The 25,488-nt window shown below is 52.0% G+C and overlaps 4 protein-coding genes across 4 annotated transcripts; 1 reads left to right on the forward strand and 3 right to left on the reverse strand.

Moving 5' to 3' along the window:
• Positions 1 to 570, forward strand: MIND_00902800 (CVNH domain-containing protein; the record flags this gene model as incomplete). Its single annotated transcript, XM_037365670.1, has 3 exons — positions 1 to 302; positions 358 to 479; positions 530 to 570. The coding sequence occupies 3 exons, from the start codon at positions 1 to 3 to the stop codon at positions 568 to 570; spliced, it is 465 nt and encodes a 154-aa protein (XP_037218912.1).
• A 346-nt stretch (positions 571 to 916) lies between these two features.
• MIND_00902900 (Epsin domain-containing protein) lies at positions 917 to 3,048 on the reverse strand (the record flags this gene model as incomplete). The annotated part of the gene is made up of 9 exons (XM_037365671.1): positions 2,914 to 3,048; positions 2,790 to 2,860; positions 2,618 to 2,656; positions 2,557 to 2,568; positions 2,431 to 2,512; positions 2,241 to 2,379; positions 1,966 to 2,193; positions 1,595 to 1,918; positions 917 to 1,545 (listed from the first exon to the last, which is right to left on the reverse strand). The coding sequence occupies exons 1-9, from the start codon at positions 2,986 to 2,988 to the stop codon at positions 917 to 919; spliced, it is 1,599 nt and encodes a 532-aa protein (XP_037218913.1). The 5' UTR covers positions 2,989 to 3,048.
• A 577-nt stretch (positions 3,049 to 3,625) lies between these two features.
• Positions 3,626 to 4,191, reverse strand: MIND_00903000 (CVNH domain-containing protein; the record flags this gene model as incomplete). Its single annotated transcript, XM_037365672.1, has 3 exons — positions 3,626 to 3,666; positions 3,727 to 3,848; positions 3,899 to 4,191. The coding sequence occupies 3 exons, from the start codon at positions 4,189 to 4,191 to the stop codon at positions 3,626 to 3,628; spliced, it is 456 nt and encodes a 151-aa protein (XP_037218914.1).
• A 17,504-nt stretch (positions 4,192 to 21,695) lies between these two features.
• Positions 21,696 to 23,751, reverse strand: MIND_00903100 (MYND-type domain-containing protein; the record flags this gene model as incomplete). Its single annotated transcript, XM_037365673.1, has 4 exons — positions 21,696 to 22,243; positions 22,289 to 22,418; positions 22,465 to 23,646; positions 23,695 to 23,751. The coding sequence occupies 4 exons, from the start codon at positions 23,749 to 23,751 to the stop codon at positions 21,696 to 21,698; spliced, it is 1,917 nt and encodes a 638-aa protein (XP_037218915.1).
• Between the last annotated feature and the right edge of the window lie 1,737 nt (positions 23,752 to 25,488).

Consider the following 25,488-nt stretch of genomic DNA (forward strand, 5'->3'; position numbering starts at 1 on the left):
ATGCACTTTACTGCCCTCTCCTCTTTCACGCTTACTGCCCTCGCCCTCTTCCCCAGCCTCGCCTCGGCTGCGGCGACTCCCGTCGTCACCGACGCCGTCAACACGACGGCGATTGCCACTCAGCCTGGTGCTCTTGGGCTCACGCCGCGCAGCGGTGCAGGGGGGAACTGCAACGACTGGGGAATCTCCGGCACCGTCCTCTCCGCGCTGTGCAGAAACGACCAAGGCAGCTTCCAGAACGCCCGCGCGGACATCAGCCTCTGTGTGACCAACGCGGGCGGCAGGCTCGCCTGTCAGGTCAAGTACGTGCATGCTGCCTACTTGACCCGTTACTAGTACTGACATCCCACGCGACAGTGGTGGCGCCGGCGGGTCGTGCAACTTCTTCAACCTGAAGCAGGAGGGAAACAGAGTTTTGATCTCGGCGCACTGCGGCACGGGCGACGGAGGCAACCACGAGACTGACGATTTCGACCTTAGTAGGCGGTGTTTCTGGCCCGGTCCTCGCTGAGTTCTGACCTTTTTACAGATAACTGCTTCTCGGACAGCAACGGGGCGCTTAGCTGCTGAAGAGACAATGCTCTCATTCAAGTTGTCCTTAGCCGTGAAGGTTGTATTTGTGTCGCACGAATCGTGTTAAAGTTTGAGAAGATGGTGAAAAATCACATTGTGTTGAAAGCTGGTCTTAAAAACTGGTCCTCTCTCAGGCTGTCGTTGGCATTCAGTATAATGTGTGGTCCAGGTCTTCCTCTGCGCAGTTATTTTCCTCCACCCACGCGTACATAAGATAACGACTGAAAAAAGTTAATTAATCCATTCTTCCCTCCTCGACAAAACAGTACGTATGTAGGTATGACGTATAAGTAGACAGACATGGCTCGATCCCATCGTTTCACCATCTTCCATAGCCTTATTTTCAACCAAGCAAATCGTCGATTCCCCCACCTCCGCTACTCGAGCTTCCACCCATCGCACCAAACCCGCCGCTCACCCCCATCCCCATGGTCGGCTGTTTCGGTTTCGCTTGCTGTTGCTGCCCGCCGCCCCACAGCCCCGCATCGGCCTTTTCCTTTTCCAAATCCTTCATACTCTTCCCTCCACCGCTCGGCGTTGCCGGCTTGCTGCCGCTCCCCGCACCCAGCGACATCGACCACAAGTCGTCGAACCCACCGCCGCTTGACTTGGCGGCAGCGCTGGTGTTGGCGGTGGAGGGCGTGTTGTTGGCAGCTCGGGCGGGCTGGGCCTGAAGCGTAATGGGAGACATGTAGTTCGGTGCCTGGGCTTGTTGCGGCTGAATGGGAGGCGACGACATCGAACCGCCGTATCGGTGTCCTTGTCCCTGCTGAATTCCCATGCCCATTCCCATCGTGGTATTCGCAGGACCACCCAAGCCCAGTCCAATTGGCTTGGCGGGCTGCGCCATCGGTGTTGGTGTTGAGCCCATAAGGTCCAAGAAAGTAGGCTTTGTCGATGGTGCTGGCGCCGCGGGAGCTGGTGCGGGAGCGGCTTGAGTGGGAACAGTTTGAAAGTCCCCAAAGTCGTCGTCTGGAACGGTTGTAAGAGGGTGAATGCGACACCTGAAAAGAGGACCAACCATCGAATACATTAACAGGCGCCACAGGTTTAGTCAGCGTTTTAGCTGGGGGAGCTGGCGCAGGAGGTGAATTGAAGCTCCCAACGTCATCATCGTCAAACAAGTTAACGATGGGGGCGGGAGCAGGCGCCGGGGCTGGTGGTGGTGCGGCAGTGGTCGCAGTCGGAGCCGTGGACCTTCTTGTCGGAGGAGAACGACTGGTTGGGGTGGGAGCATTAAGCTCGTCACCACCCGCGTCATATTCGTCGAATGTCGCAGACCTTCGTTCGTCCCTGAACCCAGAGGAGCGACCACCACTACCACCAGAGCCAGAACCGTAGTAGTCTGAGGAGGTATTGACTCGCGAGCCGGATATGCAATAGAAAACTCACCATTTGACCCTCGATCTGCCGAACTACCACCGTAAGCACTAGACCCTCCACCATATCCACTTTCGCTTCCAAATCCTCCATAGCGAGAGCCATCGCTAGTTGTGAAGGAAAACCCATCGCTGCCGGTGCCCGTGTACTTGTTTTTATTTGCTTTTGCCTTGCGGCGCTCCGAGCGTATCTTGTCAACGTCGGAAAGTAGCTCCACGAGCTCGCGAGAGCGATTCCGCACTACTTTAGCGTAAGGAGGGCGGCCCGGTACTGGAGGGGGTACACACCGTTGATCCCTTCGTCTTTGCCCTTGTCATCGATGTAATGGAAGTTTCGCAGCATCTTGATAGTAGATACGTGTGAGCGGGCATCGTCTACGACACGCTCTGAGCCGTTCTTAATGAGGTATTCCAACAGCTGGAGCGACTGGAGAAGGCGTTAGTGATGTCTATGCAAAGGACAATGCTGACGACACACCTTGTAGATTTGCCGCCATTGTCGAGCCTCCTTCTCCATAAAGCGGGAGTAGATGCTGGGCATGATCTCGTTGAAGTCGGGGCTGGCGACGGTAAGCAGGAGGAGGGAATGGGGGAACGGCCATACTAGTTAAAGGTCCTAGAGACGGGTCAGCCAAAGCGAAAGAGAGAAGCACGTTAAGACACACCTATTCGCAATGTCCTGCATAAGCGTGGAGCTCGCACCCCTACGACGAGAGTCAGCAACACCTTCCCGACAACGACCAAGCGTGGTCTTTCCCCGCCCCGACCGCCAGCCAGCCCCGCCAGCGACCACCCCCTCCAGGCCCTAAAGCACCCCCATACGAGCGAGCCACTCACCAAGGGTCATCGTTCGTCGCCTCCCGCACCTTCGCCTCTATCTCGCTGACGTTGAGCACGACGTTCTTCGCCTTTTTCGCCGTTTTTTCAGCGGGGAAGGGGGACAGCGGGCAGGGCAGCGCACCTGATTGTACATGCTCTTGATGTCGTACATCGTGATCTGGGACAGCGAGTTTCCGAGCGCTTCGAGGCGGTCCATGGCGGGCAGACGCTGGGTGGGGGAGATGGCGCGGAGGGAAGGGTGAGGCCGGGAAAAGTGTGACGTCACGCGTTACTCGTCACATCTTTCCCTTTTGATCGGAGACTTTTTCGTCGACCTCGCCACCCTCGCGACCAAGCTCTATTGCTGGCGGAACCTTGTGCTATGTTGAAGATACTATGCAAACGAACCCAGGACGGCGAGAGCTAACTTCACCTGACCTGCTCCTCTTGGCGACGTCAAAATTTTCATTTTCTACCTGGGAATTTGCGAAGAGAACGATGAACACGTCTTGTTCTGAGGACGCGGCACTTGTATCGCTTTGAAAAGGTGGCTCATCGTCTTGTCAGCGCAAACAGCCCTGAGACATGGACCCACACTCCCGGGGTGACATACCTGATGAATCCGAGTCGTCACTCGTGATTCGGGCCGTCGGCACACGCGCAAAGAGTAGGACCCCTCATTAATGGGTGTGGCCGGGGCCCTTCTTGCTCTTGGAACTCTGATGATACCGGTACTGGGCCACAATGCTTAACTAGCTCGTTCGTAAGTCAAGTTGCCAATAGCATTCAGTTATTGAATCTGCAAATGCAATACACCGCGAAACACAGTAGTCAGCTTCGAACCGAGGCTATATTTAACAGCTAAGCGCTCCATTACTGTTCGAGAAGCAGTTGTCTGTAATATTCATCAGTATCCGGTCAAGAACAGGCGGTTGGCAGCAGGCCGCCGTCTCACTGATATCAAAATTGTCGGTCTCCTTGTTGCCTCCATTACCTGTCCCGCAATGCGCGGAGATCAAGACGCTGCTTCCCGCCTGGAAGAGGTTGAAAAAGCTGCAAGACGCGCCAGCGCCGCCGCTGCATGGCAATAAGCAGAAGCACACAGCAATGCAGGAACCGGCACTAACTTGGCTTGACAGAACAGGTTTCCGCCGCTGTTGGTTACACAGTTGCTGATGTCGGTGTGGGCCGTCTGGAAGACGCCCTGGACGTTTCTGCACAGCGCTTGGAGGGTGGTGCCGGAGATAGCCCAGTCGTTGCAGCTTTGCCCGGCCCCGCTGAGCGGCGTGAGCCCGAGAGCAGCGGTGGTGGTCGCCGTCGTATTGGGAGCGGTGACGACCGGAGTCGCTGCAGCGGCAGCAAGACTGGGTGAAGCGGCAATAGCAGCGACGAGGAAAGAGGAGAGGCCTGCAAACTGCATGTTCGATGAGCTCTGGGGTCAATGGGGGGAATGCCGCCAGCTTTTATAGGCACTGAAACCTTGCCGGGGCGAGGCCAGACCCACCGAACGGTCACGGCCATAGGACTGATATGACAGAGAAAAGAACCGCGGCGACAGGGACGTCGCACGCTCCCGAGACATGCATGTATCCGTCATGACGGCGATGGAGACAATTGGCTGTTCTGCTTACTAGTACAGTGGCAGGCTGGCAGCATCCGCACAAAGATATGATATATCAACGCGCTCTCAACCAATTGACCAATGGGGCATCGACTGCGGCAGGCAGCTTCGCTTCGCTTAAGAATCATGTATAAGTGCCCCTGCTCATGCCAGTGACACAGAAGCCTGTTTCCGTATGGAGGAAGAACGGCGAGCAAAGCAGGTGTCAGAGATGGGAGCTGGCAAGAGAGTAAGTGTGTCGGGCTCCCACAACTTGAATGAGCGAGCGGGACCTTACTACAGGACCAGGACCTTAGGGCTTGGTTTCTAAAGATTTTGAAGGTTATCAAACGGTTTGATAAAAATGGCCTCTGAAACCCTGTTTATAAACCGATTTTAGGTTTTATAAACCAACTGAGCTGATATGACCAGAGAGACCAAAATTTTCTTTTTTTGGAAATTTATGACAGAAATTTTGGCCTTTTGCTTTGAAGTCTGTAAGTTTCATAGACTGCAGGGGTTTTGAGAGAGAGCTAGAGCCCGTCAACTCTCACGTGTAAGTTAGTATAATATGTTTAAGTTATATATACCATATGCAATTTACTTCAAGTTATTAGAAGATTTAAAATAAACCCCCTGTCAGGGATCCTCTATATGACTTTGGAAAAAATCATAATGACAGCAATAGTAAGTAATCTGCATAGTGAGTATAGTCACAACATATGCGGTATGTAATATTATGGTCCTAATAAGCCAAAAACAAAGAAATCAATAATCACTTACATAACATCGATCTAGCTATACACAGTGATCAAACTTACTGATGGCCATCAGAAATCGTTCCACATTAGTCAACTTAGCTAGATAATCCCATCACTGATACCACTCTACAGGGCTTAAAATTAAAGAAATATCATCAAAGAACTCATCTTTTGCATTACCCCTCTGGGCACTGGCCCACATCTTTTGCATAGATACAGCTATATGAGCTGGTAATTATGCACAACAGACTGCATGAGGACATCGAATGGAGCCCGAGCAGGACGTCGTATGCTGGGTTTCGGACAATGTGGACCTGAAGGTATAGGATGATGTCGCGCAGCGTGAATGCCACGTTTCTCGCACCGCCGAGTGACGGAGTAATTGCTCCGTTAGCGGACTGCATCTGCAGGACAATAGTGGGATCATACTGCAGCGCCAGGCGATGGGAAAGCGCCTCCGACATTGCGCAGATCTGCGAGGCCGGGTCGACAATCGCCTGTACATACTCCTGGTTGTCCACAGCATATGGCGGTAGTTTCTATAACATGTTTTTTCATTGTTTATTAGAACCAGGAGCTTTTTGACCATTTTGGAGCTTTGTGACCTGAGCTTTTGTGACAAATTTGAGTTTGAGTTGGGAGCTTGGAGGTCACAGATTGAGTTGTGAGCTTTTAGAATGGAGCTTGGAGGTTGAAGATTGTTGATGTTCTGAATAATTTTGGGACAATTTGATTACATCAGGGCAACTTATGATTTTGTAGAAATACTGAAACCAAGGAGAATAATAATAGTAATAATGGTAATAATAAATAAAATTGGAATAATATATAGAAGACCAAGTGGTGACAATTAAGCATACAATCAAATTTCCTGTCTGCTAAACATGGTTAAAAGGGGAGTAGTCAATGTCTGCTATATTTGAGACCCCAATACAGGACCTGATTTGTCAGGGACAGGGCCGGCCCGGGCCCACGTGACGGTCTCCTGCCAGTCTGACAAGTGTGGGAAAGATGGTTCAACCCCCATAGCTGGGTGGTCGGCAACCAGGCAGCGTAGATGGTGCCACTGCTGCAATAGAGAGCAGGGTAGGGACAGCTCGGGGCAACTCGAGACGCCCCGCTGTCACGTTGTGTGACAGCGGTGTCACAGGATACAAGTAGTCATCTAGAGTGTCCTACCCCTGCTGAAGGGAACGAGTCCATAGCCAAAGAGTGCTGCCTAGTAGAGTTGGTGCCCAAGGCATAGGGCAAGGCATAGGCTGGGCCAGTTGAACAAGCCGTTCGGGCGGGGCGTGACGTAACGCGGTCACGCCCGACGGTTCGGGGGGTCGAGGGGAGTCGCCCCGCAGCAGGGGCTGCGGGCCCATATCTCCTTTCCTGGAGAAACGAGTCGCTGTGGCTCCTAGACACCGGCGTGACTGCGCGGTGTGACGCGTGACATGCGGGCCCGATCGGGCCCGCACCCTCCCATCGCAGTTGAACAAGCCGTTCGGGTGGGGCGTGACGTAACGCGGTCACGCCCGACGGTTCGGGGGGTCGAGGGGAGTCGCCCCGCAGCAGGGGCTGCGGGCCCATATCTCCTTTCCTGGAGAAACGAGTCGCTGTGGCTCCTAGACACCGCGTGACTGCGCGGTGTGACGCGTGACATGCGGGCCCGATCGGGCCCGCACCCTCCCATCGCCCCATACCAGGGGAACCCAGAGCTTGAGGCCAGAGAGCAAGAAGAAGTGGCTAGGACAAGGGTGAACATAAGAGACAAGAGCCTGAGCTGTCCAGCCCAACCAAGGGCTCAGGTCAATGAGGCAAGCTAGCCTGGAGTGTTGGAAGTCGTCTAGACGCCCCTTTCCTGGGGTATGGTCACAGCAACCCCGCTCTAGGGGACCAGGCCGGAGTAGGGTTCAAAGGAAGAGACTTCAATGCTAAACCTAAGGTACAGGAGTAATACTCTAGTCTTTATATACTGTGGGCGCTAGGGGCCGATCGGGCCCGCTGAGGGTCGATCAGAAGGGAGCAGGGGATGTCTCTGGTCGTCCCTGGTCGCTCCGCTAGGAGCCCAGGGACCATTCCTCTGGAAAGGAGCCATGCCAAAGTCGACACTAAGGAGTGTTTGGCAATGCAACAGTAAGGAGCTCCCTCCTGATCCCTGTGGTTGTCTGGGGCCGATTGGGCCCGCTGTCAAGGACGTCCGGCGGCGCATCATGATCCCTGATGGCGGGTCATGATGGCTTGATGGCTGACTAAAGCGTGATCCGTGATTATGTCCCTTCTCTGGGATATTAGTGTTGTTGCTCAGTGCTTTGAGCCTGTGAATATATGAGGGCTTGTCAAGCCCTAGGGCTCTAAGGGTGGTGAGGGCCCGTCGGGCCGTATAGGGCCCGACGGCCCGACCCGAACCGTCACATGATTTTTGGTATGATTTTTGGTGAATCTGATACAATTTTTGCAACTTTTATCATATATTAATCAAAGCAGCAAAGAAGACCATTGGTTTAGACCACTATTTCTTATATATATACATTCTGCTCAGGGGACCATTTGTTGGCTGAAACTCTGGTGTAACTAGCCTTTTAAGCTCTCCATATTGAAATATTAAAATAAAGAGGATAAGTAAGGACATTTATACTGATTTAACATGATTAAAAATTACTACCAGAAGCAAATTTAAGCCTTTCTGGTGAAACCCACTGTCAGGGGAACCCACACTTTGGCCTCCTTTGGACTATCCGAGCGCATCCGAGGGACATCTGACTGGCACCCCCTTGGATGCTCTGACACCGCGGGCAACCCTTGCGTCCGACAGCAAATGTCAGACATGTGGCAGACCTAGCGTCCGTTGAGTGTCCGGATGGCAAGGGCCCTTTGAGCTCTTTGTAGTCAGTTGTTAAGCAGTGTATTCAATAATTCAGTTTTTGATCCCCAGCCTGCCAAATCATTTGTGCCTCTGCCCGCATTGCAAACATGTGTGGTGATGCGTCTTTGTTTCTTTGAGATATGGACTCAGCTAAAAGGTAATGTTTCATCTTCCTGTTATTCATATGCCCGGCATACGAACAGCGACAAAACGCAAGCGCGGATCCGATGGCAACCAAGCCGATACTGAAGCCAGTGCCACTACTGGAGTTGGAGGATCTCCACCAGCCAAGCGTGGTCGACCTGGATGCAAACATGGCAGGGGCAGACATGGACAGCCCAGTCCAAGTCAGCCATCTCCAACAACCGCAGCCGGTTCATCCGCCACAAACACCGAAACTGCTGGTGGTACGACCGCTCCTCAGGCTCAATCAAGCAGTGGTGCTGGTGGAACAACATCCGCGGCATGCGGAGCTAGCGCAGAAGCACCCACCATGTCCGCTCCATCTTCAGCCGGTCTTATTGCACGTCGACATGCATTTCGCGCAACTCCAAAAAGTTATGAGAACTCGACAGCAGTGCGTGTACCAATTATATTTCTACCAGCCAACTAACATTTGGATATGTGATATAGCAAGCGTTTCGCAGCTGGGTGCGCTGTCTTTGTGGGCTCTTCAAGCAGACCGATGTTCTTGGCCGGGCAGATGAAGCAAAGGCATGGTACGAGCTTCGTCATAGCCATGTCGACAATCTTCAAGCTCATGTCGATGATCTAATCGTCCAAGCCAAGCGCCCAGTACAAGATGCTCTACGCCGTGCCCAGCAGTTGTTGTCTGCCGTTTCAGAAGCTAATTGGGAGACCAGAGAAAGGGGTGGCCGTGGCAAAATTGCAACTGCCATTGGCAGCATCCCAGCGGAGCATATCGCAAGTGCGTTTACGGCCATAACCCTGGCTGGTCTCAAGGCTTTCCATCCTGATGTCTTTGGACCGGCACAGTCAGACTACAACCAACTCCATCGCCATATTGCGATATCAACTTTCCAAACCATTACACGCTTCTTTGGATTTACTGAATCCTCGGTCTCTCTCGATATTGCTCTTGATTCGGTTTTTCTTACTGATGTCTATAATGTCTTCCTCGCCTCCACCCTTGGACCAGACAGTCGTGCGGAAGAGCTCAGACCTGGTGTAAATATTGAGGCTGCAATACTCGATGCTGACAAGAAGCGCCGCGGACGGGTGTGTTCACTTCTGTCTTATTTTCAAGCTTATTCATCAGTTATTTCAGCTCTGTGATCGTCGTTTTGACCAGGCGACCCTCGAAGGGCTACCCAAACCAGCTCTTCGTCTAATTGGCCAACCGGCTTGCCACTCCGATGACGAATCACTAACACCAGAGAAGCGCAAGCCAGAAGACGCTGGAAAGAAGTATGCTACCCAGGCACGCATCAAGCCTGGTCGGAATGAGACCTTTACGGACCTCCTACGCTGGATCGACATACGGATTGAGGAGAAATGGGCCCGGAATCCGGTTGGCCACAAGTGAGTCCTTTGGCCTTTTGATTTCACAAGCTGACTGCAATACAGACCACCTGTACGCAAGACTGATGAGCTGGCAGCTGCATCTCGGCTTTCACACATTTTACCTCCTCCAGTCTACTATACTGGTGCACAAGAGATTCCCGTCCGTCTTCCCATCGACTACTTCCAGCCCGAGTTCTATAACAGGATGGATGTCCAGGAGCGTGCAGCATACGCAGAAGACACGACCATTGCATTCCCAGCCAAGGAGCACTGTGCAGACTGGGCAAAGATCGATAGGGCTGTAGACCGTACCGTATACGGCTACGGCCATGTACGGTACGGCCTATGACGGCGCCGGGACGGCCCCACGCCGTACCGTAAGCCCTCGCGTTCAAGGCGCTTACGGTACGGGACGGCGCCGTCACGCCGTATTACGGTGACGGTGACGGGTGCCAAGTCACACGATGTGACTTGGGCCAAAATCGACCTCCGAGCGGCCGGGCCGGGTCGGGCGGCGGTGCCAAGCGCCTGCCTGGAGTGCTGGGCGGCTTGAAAGGCCAGCCAGGCCGTGTTGGTTGACCACCGACAACGGCTGGGCCCTAGCAACAGGCGTCCGGGGGTCCGATACCCAATGGATCGACAACCTCCGGATCAATTTCTGCCTTAGCCGAGCTATGCCGTATATACGGCTACCGTCCCCGTATACGGGACGGCACTTACGGCGTCACCGACGTACCGTCCCCGTACCGTAAGCTCGGTGCCCAGGGGGTCTTACGGTACGGTTACGGCGCCGTATTACGGCCGGCCGTACGCCGTATATTACGGCGACGGCCTACAGCCCTAAAGATCGACAGTTGGAAGAATCTCAAGCGACGAGCGTTTATGCGGCAATATGGGGACATTATGGTTCAGCCATACAACATTCCAACAGAAGAGGAGGTTGAGGCAGAGCGTCAGCGACGAGAGCAGAAGGAGAATGGGGAGGAGCCAGACGTTGATCTGCGAGATAGTGAGGATGATGATGGTGAGAGGGCCGATACTTCACCAGAACCAACACTGAACCTCGACCCAGACTCGTCAGGTTCTGGGATGGAGGATGTGTAGACTTATATAGACTAGTATTTCTGGTATGTTGAGGGAATTATAATTAGTTGATTGCATGTTATTTTATTGAAGTACAAGGAGGACTAGCAAACAAATCAAATTTGCCTTGGCCACCCTAGGCGCGTCTCTCGAGCAAATTGCACCAGACTCGGCCCATCTGATCATTTCCCCCAATGCGCCACATGGCATAAAAACGGCGCTCATCGACCCACACGTTCCCGCCCGCCATCACTTGCCAAATCCAAGTATCCCCGACTTGGACCAACAGCCCTGGGTGCGTCTCTTGAGCAAATCGCACCAAACCTCGTCTGCGAACTCGTCTCCTTCAACGCACTCCACGGCACGAAAATTGCGGGCATCTAACCACGCGTTCCCGCCTGCCGTCACTTGCCAAATTCAGATGGCCCCGAGTTGTCCTAGCCACCCTGGGGGCATTTCTCGGGATAATCGCGCCAAACTCGGCCTGCCGTCTCGTGTCTCCCAACGCACCCCGTGGAGAAAAAACGACGGGCATTGACGTACGCGTTCCTGCCCATCGTCGCTTGCAAAATCCAAGGTTGTCCCCGACTTGGCACAGCCGCCCTGGGCGCGTCTCTCGGGCCATTCGAGCCAAACCTGGCCCACTAACTCCCTCTCCCCCAATGCACCATACCGCCCAAAAACGGCGGGAATCGACCCACGCGTTCCCGCCCGCCATCACTTGCTTGCCCCGACATACCCCGGCCACACTGGGGGCGTCTCTGGGCCAAATCGTACCGAATGTCGCCCACGCACTCGTCCCCCCCAACACGCTTCGTGGCCTGAAAATGACGGCTATCGGCCCACGCGTTCCCGCCCATCGTCACTTGCAAAATTGAAGTGTCCCCGACTTGGCCTAGCCGCACTGGGGGCGTCTCTGAGCCAAATTGCGCCAAAACTCGGCCACGAGCTCGTCTCCCTCAATGGGTCCCACAGCGCAAAAACAGCGTGTATCGACCGGCGCGTTCCCGCCCGCCATCGCTTGGTGGTCCTGAGTTGTCCTGGCCGCCCTGCGCTTGGCTGCGCTCCAATCCCCACCAAATCCTAGCGTTCAGCACGCTCAATATGCCCGGCCACACCCTCAAACTTCTGGCCCGAACGGCCCAGCCGTTGTCTCCCGCTGCCAGTCCATCATTACCCAACCCCAATTTGGCCCCCCAGATTGCTGCCCAAGAGTGTCTCGGCTAGTAGCATAGCGCTGAGACCTGTGAACCAGATGAGATCGGCATGAGCTAGAGCCTAGAGTTAGAGTTGCCCAGTAGTGCTGTGGGTGTAGAATCGGGAACGAGAAGGGGGCTGTGCACTCTGTGACGTAGACGGTGGTGGAGGGAATTTCCTCTCTGCCGGTCTACGTCATAATGATCGGGACCGGTATATAGTTAGCCGGAGGTGAATTGAAAGTGTCTGAACGTTACCCGCAACTACGTCATACGTCTGCTGACCCTGATTTAGATCAAATAAGCCGGATCTTCTTATCAGTAGTCTACCAATTGACTCCCCCTTCATTCTGCCTTCGATGCCCCCAAAGCCCAAACTTTATCCCTGCAAGTGCACCAAGTATGGGTGCTACAAGAGTAGTATTGAACTCGATGGAGTAGTACAGCCTGGCCGAATGATGACATGGAAGCGTCGAGAGCAGCATAGACAAGGTGGCCATGCAAAAGGACCAGCAGTTCAGAGACAGACCAAGAATAGGAGGTCAACTAGAGGAGTTCATGCAGCTACTGCTGCAGACTTAGTAGATTCTGATGATGACAGTGATTCAGGTAATAATATTTTTTTGCTTGATTAAATTATCAAATTCTTCAAACAGATCTTGGTATCCCAGATACAGACAATGGAGGACCAGAAGGTTTATTTTACACCTTAAATTCCAGAGCCTATGATGACTTGTGCTTTTCTCAGACCCAGGTCCAGAAACTACTCAACCTGAACCTGGACCAATGCTTGTTATTCAACTTTGCTCTATGCTTGCACTTTGGCTACACACCAAGGCTAATGTCAGCAGATCTGTTGTCAACACTACTCTCAAGGCAATCAATTTGATTATTGCTACTGTTCTAGAAATTGTCTCTCTAGGACTTAAGCTACAGGGAATATCTGTTACTCTTCCAGATTTTCATATTCCTAAAGATGTCATAACTATGTTCTCCAAGTTTGATATTGAACCAATAATCAAACGGACTATCTGTTGTCCAAAGTGTTATACCCTTTATTCTGGCAATATGGATAAGCTTCCAAAAGTTTGTAGTTTCCGGCGTTCTCCACGTGCAAGGAAATGTGGTGCAACTCTTCAACGTCAACGCAGAACTGCAAAGGGTACCAAGAATGTGGCACATACAACTTTCAATACTCAGGATTTTGATCAATGGCTCCAGTTCTTTTTATCACAGAGACCTATTGAAGAAGCTTTAGCAGCTGCAGTCAACAGGGAATTTCCAGCACCTGGAAGTGATATAGATGATCTTCAAGATAGTCAAGCTTGGGCAGATCTTAGTGAATATCTTGAGAACAGGTACAATCTGGTGTTCAGCCTTTATATTGACTGGTTCAACCCTCTTGGAAATAAAACTGCAGGTATATACAGTGTCTCTTTTTTTTTGAGAGTATTATTAATTAAGAGTATAGGAAAGTCAGTATCCTGTGGTGGCATATACCTCTGTTGTCTTAATCTTCCTGCTCATCTACGTTATCGTAAGGAAAATATGTTTCTGGCAGCTCTTATCCCCTCACCTGGAAAGCCTGATGCAGCTATAATTCCTCATGTCCTGGATCCAATTATTAAGAAAATTCTCTCCTATGAGCCTGGAAAGATGGTCATTACCCACTTGCATCCAGAGGGTACTACTGTCAGAGCTAGAATTATCCCTCTTGTTGCTGATCTGTTGGCAGGAAGAGAGGCCAGTGGATTTCTTTCACACTCAGCCAACTGTTATTGTTGGTACTGCCTTCTGACATCTGATGAAAATGCAGAGCTCGCATAGTGGCGTGGCCGAATGGCGTGCGCCCGCCAAACGCCGGCGTGCACGCCACTGATGGTGGTGGCGTGGCGTGTGATGGCGTGGGACACTCCCGAAGGGTTCTCTCTATTGTTCGTCGCTGTTTACTGTGTTCCTCGGTGCGTCGCACTGGCTGTAGGGATTTCCCATATAAGTGCTTACTACGATTCCAGTGTCGTCGACCGGTGTGCTCCGGCCTTCCCGGCATCTACCGGCGAGGACACCTTATGCCTCCCTCGCCCATACTCCGATGGCATATGGCGTCTGGGAAGCCCCCGCAGCTTATGTGACACGACACCGCGCGAATTGGTGGCCTCAACGCGCCCCGCCGGCGGCGCATCAGAAATGTGTGACTTGTGTGACTTGGCCACTCCGCCTGGGGTGTTTGACTTTGCGCCCGGACCCGCGCCACGCCCGGCGTTGAACGCCGTAAGCACGCGACTAGGCGCGCGGGTAGCGGTGGGTCAAGGCTGATGGATGTGGCCAGGTTTGTGGCCGGGCAGCGGGCGGGGGCGGGGGCGGGGGCGGGGGCGGGCAGCGGGGAGGTGAGGGTGGTCGATGGGGTCACGCGTAACCTCCAAAGTCAGCGTGTCGCTGACGCAGAGGCATAGAGCGCGACGGCGGCGGTCGTGGACGGGCAGCTTGCCGGAGTGGACGGCTATGTGGCCGATGCAACGTGGCAGCTGACAGCGACGCGGGCGATTGCGTCATGGTAAGCCGCAAGCGGGGTGCCGATGCTAAGGAAACGAGTGCGACGGCGGCGGCCACGAGAGCCGATGCAGGATGGCGTGGTCACAGTCCGAAACGTGACCTCTGTGTCGGTAAGAGCGGAGGGAGGCGTTGGAGGGCGTTGGGTGGCGTTGGAGATGCTGGGCACACGCCATTTTGGTGGGGCGTGCCAAGCCGACCAAATGGCGTGCACGCCTGATGGCTGGCGTGGGTTTTGATCGTCAGCCAAAAGCCACTCCCACGCCACGCCACGCCACTTGGCGCTGGCGCACGCCATTCGGCCACGCCAAAACAGTAGCTCTCATGAAAATGCAAGGCTTGACTGGCAGAACTGGGAACTACGAGATGCAGAGGCAGTACGTATTGCTGCTCAGCTATGGAAAGATGAAACTACTCTGAAGGGTCGTAATGAAAGGGCAACTGCCACTGGTATACGTTGGTCATCATTCTATAGGCTGCCATACTGGAATCCTATCAAGCACACAATACTAGGTTTTATGCATAACTGGCTTGAGGGGGCCTTACGGTTTCACCTCCGAACTGTATGGGGTGTGGGAAGATCAGATGAAAAGGAATTAGAACTTCAAAAGTTCAATGATCTAGAGACCTATAATGAACTTGCTCAATCTGAGACTGCTAGTGAAGTAGAGGCACTCTTGAATGATCCTTTAGATAACCCAGAAGACTTTGCAGAGTTCTATGATAATTATAGTCAGAGCAATACTCTCAGAACAGCAGATACAGATGATACACCACAGCAGAGAGCTGTTTCCCAAGCTCCAGCCCCAGATAGTGATGAGATGGACATTGATGATAATTGGTCTCAATCAGCTGTCATGACACCTGACCCCAGTGCTGCCTCTTCAACAGACAATAGTTCAAGTGATCTAAGTGAAGATGATAATGACAGTGATGATTTTGATCAGGAATATACTGGTGCAGCAGTTTTTGGCAACTTCAAACTCAATAAGACTGCAATAGAACATATCAGAACTTGTATACAGGAGATGTATCTACCCTCCCATATCCCTAGGTTACCTCCTAATATTGGAGAGAAAAAACATGGCAAAATCAAGGCAGACCAATATCTTGTGCTCTTTACTGCTGTTCTTCCTCTGGTCATTCCGGAAACAGATCTATCTGAAGATGATGATGTAAATGAAAATATGCAAACAGGGTTCTATCATCTAGTAGCAGCAACCAATATCAATGCATCATTCTCTGTTTCACATAGTGAAGCAGATATGTTCACAGAACAGCTTATTAAGTATAGACAATATATTCAAAACACACACCCAGATATCAATGAACCACCTAACTTGCACTTTTCAGTACATGTTGCAGCTCAAACCAAGTACTGGGGACCTGGGCCTGGGTTGGCTGAGTTTCAAGGAGAACAGATCAATGTTCAACTACAGAGAATTCCTACTAATCAACATCTTTGTATGTTCATTTATATCTGAGCTTACTTAACTTGCGCTAATTTTACCCTAATTTTAGATGATATTGATTTTACTATGCTGCGGCAAATGGCACGGCGAAATCGTCTCTTATCCAGACTCCACTATCATGATTTTACCAATCCTAGCCTTCAATATCTGGCTGAAATTCTAGAGCCTGAAATGGCATATCTTAAACAACCTCAAGAGCTAGATGAATCTGATTTAACCTGGTATCTGGCAAAGGCAAAATGTGTGTCTGACAGGCAGTACCAGCTAGTTCTGCAATATTTGAATGCAACTGGTGCTGGCTATCTTAGTCACTTAGCATATGTAGATTTGGACCATAGGGATATGATTCTTCCACCTGCTGCAAAGTCTCTAAGAAATTATAAGGAGGACAGAAAATCTTATAGCACTAGTGACTCTCATGCAGGCAACAGTTTAATTATAAAATCAATTCATCATTTGATGTATCATAGGTTTATTCTTTGTGCTACCGCTATGAAAGACCCACAAAGACAGCCCAACCTCCGGACAGCAACCTGACACTAGGTCTGTCACACACCTGTCATCTGCAATCTGACACATGGTTTGCCCGCAGTGTGACCCAGCCCAACCAGTGTCCACAGCCTCTTTTGCCCGCACAATCACCAATCTGTCAAGACCCTGTCGAGCGCGGGACACGTCAAACGGTGGAAACTTCGCTGGAACTGCCATACGGGCCATCTTTGACCAGTCTGGAATCATCGGCCGACATGTGACATGACCGGGCCAGGGCCGGCCGAGCCGGAAATGCAAAATAAACCAATGGCGAGCGTGTTTGGGCTTGAACGCATCGCGGGTGGCTCAGACAAGTGACCAAACACAAGGAGATGGATACGACGCAGAATGAAATGTCATGTGCGTGGCGCGACATGTCAGAGATGAGCGAAACATGACAGTGAAAGACACCGTGACCATGGCCGGGGTGGCCGGGGCCATCACGCTTAGATAATTGTTGCATAAGCAGGAGTATATATTCAGCTCGAGTTTGTGCTAGATACCCCAGAATTCAATGTGCCCTCCATAGTGGTTGTCTTGCTCCACATAGTCAAAAGGTCTTTGACATCGACGACGACGACGACGAACACTGTGATTACGCGATCCGAACCCGAGAATGCTACCCAACAACACCGAGACTGCCCAAGAACGCTGAAACTATCTCCAAATTGTCTGATATACCAGAACTATTGTCAAATTTTGGATATTGAAGTGCTAGCTTAATGTAAAGACATGAACATGGGAAAACTATGCTCAGATGTGCTTCCCTTTATGGAACGTCACCCTCTTTGGATGGAGCGACCCATATTAGAGTTGTTCATGCCATTGATGGTGTGGCAACTGATGCTCTTGATGCTGGTTGTTCTACTCAAGGATGAAGACAACAAAGGGACCAGGTAATGTATCTATCTTGTGGGTTGTTGTTGTGGGAATGTTTGGCCACAAGAGGCATACTCTGTATGTCATATCTGTCCTATCCTACATCAGCACCTCCTTCCTCTCCACCCAACCTAACATCTTCATTACCACCACCACTACCACCACCAGCTTGCAAACCATCAACATCATCACTGTCATCAGTAATCCCATCACACTCACACCACCTTCACCACCTCAACTTAGTCATCATCATCCTGCTCCTATGGGTTGCAGCATGGATATACTTTCCATGGAGCCCTGAACACACAGACCTTGATTTGGGTGTTTTGGTTGTTTGTGGAGTTGTTTCTGCATTCACCATTGCTCTCATTTCATGTATTTCATCCCTTCCAACGATCACCTTGGGACAGAGTCTGCGATGCTGCTGGATCCTTAGAGTTTCTTCTCTTTGGATCCTCCCCTGCTAGGTTGGTCCCTCCATGTATTTCCTGTAGCTTTATTCACACTTTGGATCCTCCCCTACTAGGACTCTCCTCGGAGCCTCTGGGGTTGCCCTTACACCCACCAACTAACATCATATCCAGTGGTGCCTCCCCCATGCAATGTTGTGCTGTCCTTTAGTTTATTATCCAGTTTATGACCCTTTAAAGTATGTAATGAACTTAATATTTCATTATGGCTTTCCCTGTTACAAAAGTTAGACAAATTATCATTTGGACATGTCTTGATTAGATATTGATTAGGACTGTGTGACTGATAAAAGCCTTTGTTAAGTCAATGCTAGTATCACATAAAGGACTAATAGACAATATAGTATATAACTTATCCCTTTAACTTGCATCTGTTTAGTCTCTCTAAGCCTCACTGGTGCCAAGTAATGATCATTACATGTGCATGTATAGGTACAGGCCTGGTGCATTGAACCTACTAGCCCACAGGTTGGCCCAGTATACCAGATAATTGGGTCTCCAGTGACTCTTTATGTGAAAACATATTGTTGATAGTTTGGGTGACCTCAGTGTAGCGCAGTTGTGGCTTCTGTAGTCCATAGGCCTGTCAAATTCAGGCCACCCACGGCCTAGCGGCTAGAATGCTAGTACCTACACCTACCAAAGCAGGCCAGGCCATTAGCAGAAATGGGTGCACCCTAAAAAGTCATTTGCAGAGATACCTTGATTAGTGATGGCTCAGAGAAGCTATAGAGCTATGGGCTTGAAGGTCTCAGAGTAGGGCATCCACATCCAGAGAGATCTCTGATTTCATCAGTAATCCCTGATGATTGTAACTCTAGAGAGAGAGTCCCAGAGATTGTCACAAAAATTGTAGACTAGAGACCATTGGGTGAGTGTATTCTATTTTTAAAGAAAGCTCTATTTTTTATTTTATTTATTTTTAAAGAACTATATGCCTAGGTTTTTATGGCAGCCCATGGTTAGATCAAACATATTCTTTGATTTAGCTCTGACAATATAATGACTGTAGTTAGAGAGTCATGATGATTTTATTATCTCATCAGTCAGCACAAAAAAGTCGTGGACGGGCGCTGGTGGCTGGCTTGGTTTAGGTACGACATCCACTACCATCTGTGGAGTCGTTTGCTGACCGGGGTTCTGCTCATACCATTTGAGCACCCTCTCGCGCAAGTATTTGGCTTGGATTACGCGGGGTACAAAATTGCCGTTAGCCAGCACGACTCTCCCCTCATGATTGCGCTTCACCAGCCCCTTATTTGAATCTTTGAGCACCTTCCCGCAGTCGCCCATGAAGTGTGTCATGTTGCTGCAATAGCCACACCCAGGAGGGTGCTGGAAGGGAGTCGGATTAGCGGGCTGGTTGGGCTGCACCGGGAGCAGTCGCGCAGACGCCATTGCTTGGGGGGTTTCGTGTCTGGTTGCCCAAGATGGTGACCAGCTGCGTTAACAAGGGAAGTATTGCTTTAATTTCTGGGTTGATATTCAGTGTCGGCTCTGGAGCCGGTGTTGCTGCGACTGATGTGGAATACATCAGGGACAACGTGCCAGCAAGCACATATTTCGCGGCCTCGTATAGGTCCTTCAAGTCGTACAGATCGTCGGCAAGAACATGCGGCTTCAAAATCTGCAATTGCTGCTTCACCGAGGCTTGCAGTGACCCGGGCTGGAGCGCACGCAGGAATGCATTGCTTTGCTCGGTCTTAGAGAGCCGTTTCTTCGAGATCACTGATCTCGAAGAAACAGCAGAACTTGCCCATTTGTACAAAGGTACGGTAGAATGTGGCGAGCTCATGCTCAGAGTGGAGACCAACACGTGCTGTACTTCCCAGGTGCGTGTCCCAATCTTTCAGCGTATACAGGTGGTTCTCATCATTCCCGGCATAGTAGACCAACACGGCTTTCTTAAACTCCTTGTAGAACTTTCCCGCATCGCTAAACTCATCGAGCCCCTCCGCCAACTCTTGGTCCTGGACAGACAGGTATCATGCGCATGCCTTTTTCTTGGCGGGATTGGTGGTAATTTGTGCTAGGTCCATAAGATACTCGATGTCAGCAAAGTATCGACGGAGCTCCTCTGGTTTTGTTGAGTCGAACTTGTTGGAGCCATATTTGTGGGAAGGTTATAGATGGGTGGCGCTATCGAGGGGAGTCGGGACGGTGGCGGGGCGCGGCTCAGGGTTGGAGATTCGGGTGGTGTTTGCTCGTCGGGGGTGTATACCTGTTTGTCGATAGGTGTAGGAGGCCGATCAAAGAGCCAAGCTAGGGTAGGATCATCGCGGTGGTAAGGGGATAAGTTGTTGTGGGTCGCAAATGTGTCAGGTATGATCTGTAAAAGATTGTCTGAATCTCCTGGCAAGTAAGGGGTGGCGACGTAGGGGTCGTGGATTGCCGCAAGGACTTCTTCACAGAGTTTGCGGTTGCTTTGCTAAGCTTTGTTAGGCCGTAAGGCGTAAGAGGCGTCAGACGCAATCTTGAAGTCCCCTCGCGGTGGGCTCCAAAATGACAAGCTTTCTCACTGGTGTGAGAAATAACAAGAAAAGCAAGAGCCCTTCAAACTGCTCTAACTGCAACCAAAGGCTACAGCACAACCAGAGAGGGAGAAGAAGAGGAAGACTTTGGACTCTGAGGGAAACTCTGCTGTGGGAAACTATATAATATGGGAACTAAACTGGAGACAGGCTTATATACACTACTAACCAGGAGCTAAGAGAAGGAACAGGAACAGGAACTATAAGGAAACATATAGGAACTAAGGAACACATAAAGGGGGAGATCAGGAACAACTAACAAATATGGACAAGCAAGACCAAACAAGCAACAACAAGCCAAACGCTTGTCAGTGTTCTACTAAGCTTCGCATGCAGATTAGGCCTCTGTTGTACTCAAATCAATTCACCGTGTTCCAAGAGTTGCCTTCTTTTGTGGTCCACATCTTCGCATGAGATTTGTCCTCCGTTCCTGTTACCGTCTCAGGCTCCACCACTCCGGTCGCTGTTCTCCACGTGTGGGAGGTATTTGAACTCGGCGAGTCTGGAACGCGACGGCGGATGGATGTAAACGAGCGTAAAAGTGTAGACGGTCAGCGTGTGGATGCAGAAAAGCCTAGTTACCACATCTCGCTTTGCCAGACATTGACCACGGTATTCATTTGCTATACAAAGGTCTACATCTGGATCATTTGTGAATGTAATCGTGTGGTAAGCAATTTCTTGTACTTTGCTTGTTGTTCCATTTCGCAAGGGGGGTTCAAGTCTCGAATCATGGATATAGGGTCGGAAAGTTTTTTTCCGACCCCTGAAGCGATCAAAAGGTGGGATAAAAAATTCAATCCTTGTGAAACTTTTTTTTGCAAAGTTTTTTATATATGTGTATGTGTATATGTGTATGTATGTCAAACACACATGGCAGGCCATATCAACTCTTCAACATGTTCACCTCTCATCAATTACCTGTCCATGGACCTATAACAGAGTGGGCTATCCAAGCTCATGGGCCTGAAAGGATATAGATATAAGTATGAGGGTTGTGAACTATAGAAATTGGAGTGTATACACTATATTTTCAGTGTCTTTACACCCATATAAGGCCCAAATCTTTCATATACAAAAAGTTTTTTTTTACCCCCCTGGGACCCCCCCCCTCCGCCCTACCCCATGTGCCTGATAAGGATCTTGAACCCCCTTGCCATTTCGAGCACAAGAGCACGTTGACAAGGAAGCTGATGGACTATATGTCTCTGTGCATCTTCCGCCTTGCATTCATCTATTTTCCCTCCCCCGCATATGAAATACTACCGCGAACTGTGGGTTTCCTTCCTCATACCGCACTAGCAAGGATGCTGATTCATCCTGTTGTAACAAGTAATAGGGACTACTACTACGACAAACAATGGCCCAGATATGCAAATTGAGCTCTCAACACCGGCCCAGAAGCTCAACTGAAAATTACCCAACGGGATCTAGGTTGTACTGTAGTTTGGACGTATCAAACATTCGTTCTCGGAATCAACGGTACACCTCGTCCAATTGCTCCTTGCTCAACATCACCAACTCCTCATAAACCTCCGGCGCTTGGTCACGCAAATTTTCGACGTCCACCTCCAGTGCTTTCATCTTCGCACTAATCTCCGCAAGCCGTTGCTTGACGAACGCCGCCCTGGGCGAACACAACACCCAGTCGACATGGTAGGTCGTGTCCTGCTCCATGATGGCAATGTGGTGCAGCCCCAGCACGTATTGATCGTTGTCTGACGCGGAGAACTTGTTGGGCCCGCGGAAAAGCGAAGGAACAAGGCCTGATTGGCCGTAGATATCGACAAGCGACTCCTGGGTAGGCGGGACAAGACGGATGCTGCGGCCCCCTGTGCTGGCGGTATAGTCGAAGACGATGAGCGGGGGGTTGCGCACATCTGAGTGGAGAGATCCGAGCGTGAGGCGAAGGATATCGAGCTTGAGCGACCGGTAGTCACGCTGGACGATCAGCCGCAAGAAGCCTTCGGCACGTTTGTTCCGGAACGGCGCGGCGGGACCACGATATTGGTGCTGCATCATCGCTAAGTCGGAGTCAGCGTTCGTACATGAGGTGATAGAAGGCTTACCAACGAGCGCACAGCCGCCGTCGCGATGGTCGTGAGCCCACGACACCTTTTGGCACTTCTTGTCGCAGTAGAGAGTACCGGAGCAGCCTGAGCAGCGGCGGAAGTCCCGCTCGAGACCGATTTGGCCACACTATCGCGGGTGTGAAAGGTATAGAGGAAGAGAAGAAGCAACTCACTGTGGGACTGCCGCACATACGGCGCGGCCGATGCTCTCCTGACTGGTATTCCTCCAGGATTGAAAGTCGCTCCTTTGCGAGAGCGACGAAGCCCGCCCAGACATGGTGAAGCTCATCTGAGTCATCCGTAGCTTCTCCACCATCCAAGTCCATCTGCTGGCGCTGGAGCGCTTCCATGACGGGATGGTATATCAACGAGCCGGGAAGACGCGCCAGGAGCTGCTGCACAGGGACGTAGGTGTCGGCATTTTGATTGTCAATAACTTGCTTCAGAACGCGCAGCAGGCCAGCGTCCAGAGCCTTCGGGAGATACAGCCACCGTTCGGAAGACGTGAGCGAAATGGCGATGAGGCGGAGCCCATCCGACAGCGGAGATGGCGGTAAATCGCATACGCGGGTGAAAGCACGCGCGACGGCGCTGAGAAGCCCATGATGTAGAAGTGATTTCGCCCAGGGGCTGGCCGGTGGGCGGACGAGGATGATATTGCAAGCCATGGCAATCAGCCCACATAGCACGTCCTCGTCGTCAGAGTCGTCGATGGTGTCGACAATGTATTTGCAGAAGTCTATCTGCGTGCGCGCTGATTCGAAGCCCTCGATAAGTGCAGCCGCGGGAAGTTTGGCCCCGCGCATGGCACCAAATAGTCTGTAGAGACTGGAGAGCCAGACAGCAAGGTCTTGCTGACGGTGAGAGTCCGAGAACGTGGTTTGAATGAGCTCAGCCCATAGTCGACCGCTGAGGCGCGATAAGTCGTACAAGACAGCGGGATCGCCACCCAGGTCAGCAGGCGTGGCGGTGGAGAGGAAGGGAATTAGCACCACGAGGAGTGTCGAGCAGGTTTCCCGAAGAATGGACTGGGCTTCTGCGGGGTTGGAGTCGTACAGGGTGTCGGCAAGCTTCTCGACAGCCAGGACACAATCCCACATGCGGGGCCACAGCGCCCGATATATTGATTTCGGCACGAGAGGGTCACAGGCATCGACAAGGTTGAACACAAGCCCAGCTATGTGGGTGAGAAGATGGGGATCGTCGGCCGCAGTGAAGCTGGCGATGCGCTGTGGCGCGAGGAGGTGATTGACAACGGGGAGAAACGAGAGTCCCTGAGACGGCGTTCCGTAAGCCAGGTCGTAGAGCCGGTGAAGGGCGTCAGTGGAGCCCGTCATCGCTTTCTGTGCGAGAAGCTGTTGAATGTCAGCTCATCAAGTGGGGATGGAAATGTAATAGCGCACGCGTTGAGAGACTGGCAGCTTCTGAAGCGCTCGGAGCGAGAGTAGTGGGTGTGGCATCGTCTGGAAGCAGTTCTGCAACCAGCCGACCGCCCTTTATACCCGCCGCCCGCACGCTCCGCGCCCACGCGTACCGATTCGACAAAGCACCATTCTGACGTCTTGGTTCCTTTGTTTGATTTTCCGGTCGTTTCGGCCTCTGGCTGGTTGTTTTGTACAACGGGAGCACGGGAAAGACAGCTGCAGTTGAGCCGGAGGAAGAGGATGCGCGACGGAGGACATGGCCGTTGACGACAAGCAGCGTGGGAGCGTGACATCACGCCAACGCCGATCTTCGCTTCTCTTCCGCTAACCACCATGTGCGCGCGCATTGTGCCGCGTCGCCGCGCACGGCGGTCGCACTCACGGTGGCTTCACACGCGAATGATAAGCCACCTGGTTGGTCGACGGCGCGCTTAAGTGGCCGGCGGGCCGGAAGCCGGTGCCTCCCCACTGCGAAGACTGTCGTCGCTTCTCTGGTCAACAGTCACCAGTTCTGGCTTCTTCAACCTGCCGCACTCTTGGGGCAAGGGCGGTTCTGGACGCCTCTGGGTGGACGGAGCCGAGGGACAGCGAGGCAGCGAATGTGGGGAGAGATTGTGGCATTGTGCTTGCAATTGGGTGCGATATTGCGCCCCCGTCTCAAGTTTTTTCCGCTAATGCTTCTCTGTAGATGAAGCACACTGTTAGCCGGTGCGACATCCTTCTGGGAATGACGCTCTAACGGTTTTCGCTTCAACGACGGGCTTGTTCTCCCCGATGGACCGTTCCCCGACCCTTTATCCAACTCCAACACATTGACCATCGTCTTAACCCTCAAGAACACACCCACACTTGTGCTGCACGCCCCAATTCGCCGCCAGCGTGCCTGGCCTCGACATCCGACCCTGCTGGCGCCTGTGGATGCTTGGACTTGGTGCTGGGGGGTAGCTCCCGCTGGTGCGCCCACCGCCCTGAGACCCCGACTCCTCGCTTCATCGTCTCAATCTCACAACGGACGGCGCACGTTTGGGGCCATCTCGTCGGTCCGCTTCGGACGCGTTGGCGGGGACATCCGGCAACGAGAAAAGTGCTGGATACGAGGCGAGTCACCGGGACAGGTGCGCGGGCACGTCTTCTTATTCTTCAGTTTTCACTGTTCAGCGCCTTCGCTCACCCTTACTGCCTCTCTCAGGGCTGTACTCAGGCTCGCGCTTAGGGTCCGCTGACCCTAGAGGCATGGTCAATGTCTAACACAGGTGTGTTGCTGTCCATTTTCAGTATCGGCTATGACCTGAAGTCTCCTAGGCGCACTCTCTTGGCGTACCCCATTTCACGCTCGACCGCCATGCGGACGTTCCAGCCGTCGCCAGAGAACTACGGCCACTATTGGCGCGCATGTTTTGGGGCTTGCCGAGATACGAGGAGGGCAAAAGGATCAACTCCGCTTGCCGTCTTTTGGGATTTCGACTGTCTAGTTGTAAGGTATAGCTACTAGTACAAGCTATGAATCTCCATAACATCTATTTCTTTCAGCATATCCTGCACAAGCCCGCGGTAATATGCGTCGTCCCGCTCCTCGTCGACAGGGATGGGTGCGAGTTGACCCGCAAGTGTACAAATTTGATTAAAGAGCACGGTAGACATCGATATGGCTGACGATGTGTGCAATGGCATGAGGAGCCAGTGTTGCGTCTGCGGTTTGTCCCCCGGAATACCAAGGACGTGCAGTTCGATTCTGCTGACAGCCCGTTCGCGCTGCGCCATGGCGATGCTGAT

The sequence above is a fragment of the Mycena indigotica genome, assembly GCF_014461135.1.
Source record: "Mycena indigotica strain 171206Taipei chromosome Unknown Mind.scaff0007, whole genome shotgun sequence".
In the NCBI taxonomy this organism is placed as follows: domain Eukaryota; kingdom Fungi; phylum Basidiomycota; class Agaricomycetes; order Agaricales; family Mycenaceae; genus Mycena; species Mycena indigotica.